This window comes from Oncorhynchus clarkii, chromosome 1 (assembly GCF_045791955.1).
Source record: "Oncorhynchus clarkii lewisi isolate Uvic-CL-2024 chromosome 1, UVic_Ocla_1.0, whole genome shotgun sequence".
Lineage (NCBI taxonomy): Eukaryota > Metazoa > Chordata > Actinopteri > Salmoniformes > Salmonidae > Oncorhynchus > Oncorhynchus clarkii.
Window position 1 is genome coordinate 71,436,684 of NC_092147.1, and position 6,000 is coordinate 71,442,683.

General features: G+C 48.0%; 1 protein-coding gene across 1 annotated transcript in view; it reads left to right on the forward strand.

The window, feature by feature from the left end:
* The window catches only part of LOC139411624 (protocadherin-15-like), a 269,777-nt gene extending 265,078 nt beyond the window's left edge, over positions 1 to 4,699 (forward strand). The window contains exons 35-40 of the mRNA XM_071158218.1: positions 436 to 468; positions 616 to 689; positions 2,302 to 2,410; positions 2,564 to 3,344; positions 3,393 to 3,744; positions 3,928 to 4,699. Coding sequence (XP_071014319.1) covers positions 436 to 468; positions 616 to 689; positions 2,302 to 2,410; positions 2,564 to 3,344; positions 3,393 to 3,744; positions 3,928 to 4,699 — 2,121 coding nt within the window. The remainder of the gene's footprint in view (positions 1 to 435; positions 469 to 615; positions 690 to 2,301; positions 2,411 to 2,563; positions 3,345 to 3,392; positions 3,745 to 3,927) is intronic.
* The last annotated feature ends 1,301 nt before the right edge of the window (positions 4,700 to 6,000 follow it).

The following is a 6,000-nucleotide window of genomic DNA, read 5'->3' on the forward strand; positions in this document are numbered from 1 at the left end:
GATACACTGTTTGACAACTTTTGACGTACCCTGAGTCCTACAAATCCTGCCCAGCATCAGAAGTGTCATGCATGCTCCCTTCATTTTCAATCTTGTTTGATAGCAGCTGTGAGTGTGCTTTATCTGTCATATCTCTCTTCTGGCCTCTTCTGTCTCTCAACTTTTCTGTCATCTTTTTTTCAACCATACCTTTGTTTCTATTTTCTATCTACTCTGTTCATCCTGTCTTTAATTTTCTCTCTATTCTCCGTCACCTCTTCATCTCCTCCTTAAACCTTTGTTCGCTACCCTCTTCCAACTCCACTCTCCTCTCTCTATGGCCTTAAAAAGCTTTCATTCTTTATCCTGCTGTGTCTGTAGTTAAATATGAACTGTGAACTGGACACTCTGTCTCTGTTTCTCCTTATCCCTCCCTCTCCAACTAATCTATGGCAGCAACTGCTGAGGCCATCTCTGCTGAGACCTGAGGTAGAAACCTTACTGCTTCTGTCAAAGCTCCCGGATACTTCTGCTATGCGTACACTGTGCTGTTCTGTACTGTGCTGTGTTTCTAGCTATGGTTTCTAATTTTTTCTCTCTATTGATGTATCTCTATGTGCTTCTCCTGAAATTCAGGAGCTCTCCATGGAGTCAGGCATTGACCCAGGCCAAGACTACTACAGGGACGAATACCAAAATTACGACCAGGGGTGAGTCCAATCCCCGCTGTCCCTCCCACATCTCATCAGTTTCGCTCTGATCCAGGGAATTGAATTGATCTCCACTGGTTAATTGCTGAAAGTAATGCCATTAAGACTAGTTTACAAATGTATCATGAACTTACATTTCACAAGCCCCTGACACACACACACACACACACACACACACACACACACACACACACACACACACACACACACACACACACACACACACATACTGAGAGATCCTACCTCTAACTTCCTTCATATTGGATGCAAAGACACAAATGGTATCCATTAGTTCATCTGACTCTGGGGAAGTAGATAAAGGGCCTCATTGTCAAAATCCAGAACTATCCCTTTAAGTGTAACAGTTCATAAGACCCCTTCCAGTTATGCAGATCATCCCACTCCCACCAAATATGATCAATTGCCCAGCCTTGAGCGGAGCGTGGCACCTGAGAGCTTTGTAATGGTCTCCACCAGTAGAGAAGAGGGGAGCGTACTTTGGCTTGCGTGGTACACTGCAAATCGCCCATATGGTCCAGTGGAAAACGCTGGAATCTACAGCGATACGAACAGATGCTGACCAAATGTTGTGCATTGGACTCTCGTGTCCCGTGAGGGGTTCTTTAAAACACTCAGGGGAGTTAAGCTAGACAGAGGACAAGCTAAACCCCTACTTGAATCAAACCTTAGTCAACCGTGTGAAGTGGATCATCGACCACGTAACATATTTTAATTGCATGATCACGTAGGCCTCATCGACTCTGTGACTTACCCTCTCATCATCCATGAAAATTCTCATTGATGCTTAGTGTGTTTGTATGATGAAGCCCTTCCGTTGAGTCTTATAGTAATTGTGTTGTGAAGACTCTGTGGGACAGCAGGTCCCTAAAGCTTCTGCTGCTGAGGTTGCTATCACGATAACCCAGACTGCCTTTGATCCATTTCTATTTAAAGAGCAACTTAATAGCTGGGTTAAGCTCTTAATCCAGCAATCACTAGCTCTGGCGGCCTTCAGCTGCGACCCAGCGACCCCACGTGTTCAAAAGGTTTTCCATTTACCTGCTTCCTTCAGTTTTCACACAGATTCACTGGTGTAATGCAGCTTGCTTCTGGCACTCATGCCAAGTGGGTTGCAGATAGTACCACCAATTGGCACGCAATTTCAGCTCTGACATTGATGCTGATTGATGTTGGCCCCACACCGCACCTCATTTAGAGATTCAGTGTGGGGCTGATGCGGTTTCTGATATGGGTCTTTTAATTGTGCATCGCCCAGTTTAGTCTTGTACAGATTAAATTATGCAGAAGATTAGTGTTGACGCCTTTTCTTATGCATGACCTTGGGAACTGTTGATTTAAGAATGTGTTATGGACATGTAACACAGTAAATGTGCAAATGTATTATTGTTAGAGCAAGTGCTTGAAATATCTCATGCACTAGCTATATAACACTGGAGGGTTGTGTGTGTTTGTGGCTCATGTCCCTAGGGGTGTAGGCAGATGTTGTTATTTACTGTCACCTCTCGAAAAATATTTCACAATACTGGCAAATAAATGATGGTTGAAACAGCCCTTTAAGCTGTTGTCTCTAAATGTTTGTTTTCTCTTCCAGGTATGACCTTCCTCAGTATGGCAGTCGCAGGAAGCTGATCTCTCCCATGTATGATGAGTATGGAGAGCTGATTATGGAGGATGACTACTACAGCCCCCATGGGTCTGAGGTACTTATTTTACTATATGTAGCAGCACTTTGATATGATCAACAATTTATAATAACTACCCACTATATAGCTACAATTTCAACTATATCATGTTGTCTGAACTATGTTGATGCTGAAAATCTTGTTTAATCACAAGTGATGTAACTATGGCAGGGGCGAGGCAGAGGGCGTGGAAGGGGTACTGGTCGAGAAGGCAAGAGGGTGGGATTTAGAGACCTTCCACCAGAGGATGAGATTGAGCAGGCAGAGCCAGTGGAGGGCGAGGAACCCCGTGAACCCTCCTCGGCTGCCAAGAGGCTGAAGTCCGTCATGAAGCTTAGCAAGCTCCTAGCGGCCAGTAAGAGTGGAGACCAGACTGTTCCAGCCGGAGAACCAGGCCCATCCCCCTGGAAGAAAGCCAAGATGTTCAAGATGTTTGGCGCCAAGAAGGACAAGGACTACGCCAAACTGATGTCGGCCCGCCGCATCGACAGCCAGGAGAGTCTGACAGGGGGACCTGCCGGTGATGGTCCGATAGACACCAAGTCCACCGCCAGGAGCCGGCTGGGCAAGGTAATGAAGCGCATCAAATTGAGCAACAGGCTGCAGGCAAGGAGGAAGTCTCAGGGAAGCATTAGTAGAAGCTCTGCCACAGGTAGCGAGAAGGATGAAGACGCCTCGCAGGCTGCCACCAGTGACGAAGAGAAGAAGTCCAAGGTGTCTATCAGCGTGACGGTGGAGAGCGAGCCGGAGGCGAGTGGGAGTGGCAGTGGGAGTGGGAAGGGTTCTGATGAGGATTCAGAGAGAAGCAGTGTGGCGCTTTCCACCGAGGACAAAGATTACCTGAAGGTGGATCTGGACCGAGACGATACCAATGAAAGCACTGTGGACTCAGAAGAGGAGCCAGAAGAGCACCCAGAGGATTCTGATGACGAGAGCAAATCCAAGTCAGAGGGTGACGAGACAGAGAAGGAATCTGTCACTGAAATGGAATCGGGGACAGAAAAAGAGTCTGATTCAGAGAAAGAGTCAGGCTCAGAGAAAACATCTGGGACAGAAAATGAATCAGGATCAGAGAAAGGTTCTGATTCTGAGAAAGGTTCTGATTCTGAGAAAGAATCTGATTCTGAGAAAGAATCTGATTCTGACAAAGAATCTGATAGTGGGAAAGAGTCAGGGACAGAGAAAGAGTCAGGAACTGAAAAGTCAGGAACTGAATCCAGTACAGAGAAAGGATCTGGGACTGAGAAAGATTCAGAGGAAGTGTCTGAAGAGGATGAGGGGACTGGGGAGTCCAAAGAAAGTGGCTCCTCTGCCCGTTCTTCCAAGAAATCATCTGGCACTGCTACTGAAAGGTCCAGTGGAGGGACACAAGCCAGCGTGAGGAGTAGTGCCTCTGGCATCAGTGGAAGTAATAGTAGTATTGGTAGCGTTGGTGGCAGTGGTAGCGTTGTTGGCAGTAGTAGCATTGGTGGGAGTAGTAGCATTGGTGGCAGTGGTAGCATTGGTGGCAGTGGTAGCATTGGTGGCAGTGGTAGCATTGGTGGCAGTAGTAGCGTCGGTGGCAGTGGAAGCGTTGGTGGCAGTGGTAGCGTCGGTGGCAGTGGTAGCATTGGTGGCAGTGGTAGCGGCTCAAGCAGTGCTGCCTCCCAGCCTGGTTCCTCCATAAGATCGTCACAAAGTGCTGGAGGCTCAGTGATGTCCAGGCCAGAAAGTGAGGGTGTCAGTGAAGGAGAGTACGGGTCGGGAAGCTCGGTGTACCATGGGGGCAGCCAGACCCAGCTCTCTGGATCAGAGGTCAGCGAGCCGGAGGACAACCAGATGACGGACCAGAGCTCCCTGGCGGGCAGCGAGAGGAGCTCTACCAGCTCCAGGTCCACTGGAGGCAGCCGCAAGTCCATCCTGACCTGCAGTTCACAGGACACCATCAATGAGGAGAGTGAAGAGGAGGACGAAGGAGAATCTGAGGAGGAAGGCAGTACCGCCAATGAGAGAAAAGAGTCTGTGGAAGAGCTGAGTGACGGATCAGCGTCCAGGAGGTCCAGCTTACTGTCTGCTGGAGAAGGGCCCAGCCGTAGTCCCGATGCTGGAACTCCCTACTGCTCAGACTCCAGCAACAGCCTGACAGAGGCCTCAGAGGAGACCTTCGGAGGACTCTCTCCCATCACAGAGGTGGACGAGGACGCCATTACACCATCTGAGAAATCTGACGCCAGTAGCCAGGGGTCAGCTGGTAGATCCCAGTTGGGAGCCACAGAGGAGACCTCCGATACCGATTCAGAGTCTGATGGGAACGCCACAGCCTTCTGAGGGACTAGTTGGTCAGCTGTGAAGTAAGATTGGCTGGAGTGGCCTCTCGCATGGGAGTGAAGATAATACTGTGTGCTTCCCCCTGAGTGCTTCATTCTCTCTACCGCTCTCTATCTCCTGGAAAATATTTATTGCATGGAAGGGGAATGGGTTGTTCTATCTTCAGTTTGAATTGTCTTTTCAATGGTGTTGAACCACTCTTTGTGGCATTTTTGTATTTTCTCTCCATCACACTTTTTGGTTGTGTTAGAAATGTTTATTCAACCATGACCAAAACGTAACACCGCAATGAACATGTTTACAGAGTTGTGTGTTTCCTATCCTGTTACTGTCATAGTTTTAAAATGACTTGTACATTGATTGACATACTTTTATCTATGATCTGTTTGGATGCATGATGTTTGCATATTTGGAAATACTATTTTATCTGTGCATTAACCTCCTCTTTCTCTCTCCATCTTTCTTTGCATCTTTTATTCTCAGCCTGGAGTGAGAAGGAAGCGGATCAAGCTGGTTGTGGACAGGGAGTATGAGACCAGCTCCACAGGAGAGGACAGCGCTCCTGAACCCCAGAGGAACCGCCTGTCTAACATCAACAGCCACGCTAACATCAACGGGAACGTCTACTTCGCCCAGAACGGGACCATTGTGCGGACCAGGAGGCCTAGCCACCCCAACAATCTCAAGGTGGGCTCCCCGGGCCGCTTGGGAAAACAGTTTAAAAAGTTGGACATGCTGACTGAGACTCAGGAAGAGAAGCTTCCTCTAAACAGCGTAGGGGAACCAGTAACAGGAAATGGAACAGGTGCACTAACAGGCATTTCCTCAACCGTTGACATTAACCTCAACACCCGGCCGTCCAGCGGGTCCCTGGGGTCCATCATCACGGGCCTTGACAGTATTGGGTCCAAATCCAATATTGCCAAGGCCCTACATGACAGGAACAGCAGGAGTAACTGTTGTGTAGATGAGCAGGAGTCGTGTGTGGACAACATGGCATCGAAAGAAACGTTGACGTCCCACAGTGACCACATGCTGTCGGATGAGGAGGAGCTGTGGATGGGGCCTTGGAACAGCCTGCACATACCAATGACTAAATTATGACATATGGACTGCTGAGAGTTTATATTTTTCTGTTGACAAAGTTGACCCTGCATTTAATGTGTTGAGATATGGGAGCAACAAATGATTGTATGCCTCTGCTGTATAAGCGCCAATCACTGTCCAAGACTAGCAGTGTGATTGCGCTGACAGTATTATTTCATTATTCTTATGAATGATGACTTTTGATATGGTGATGT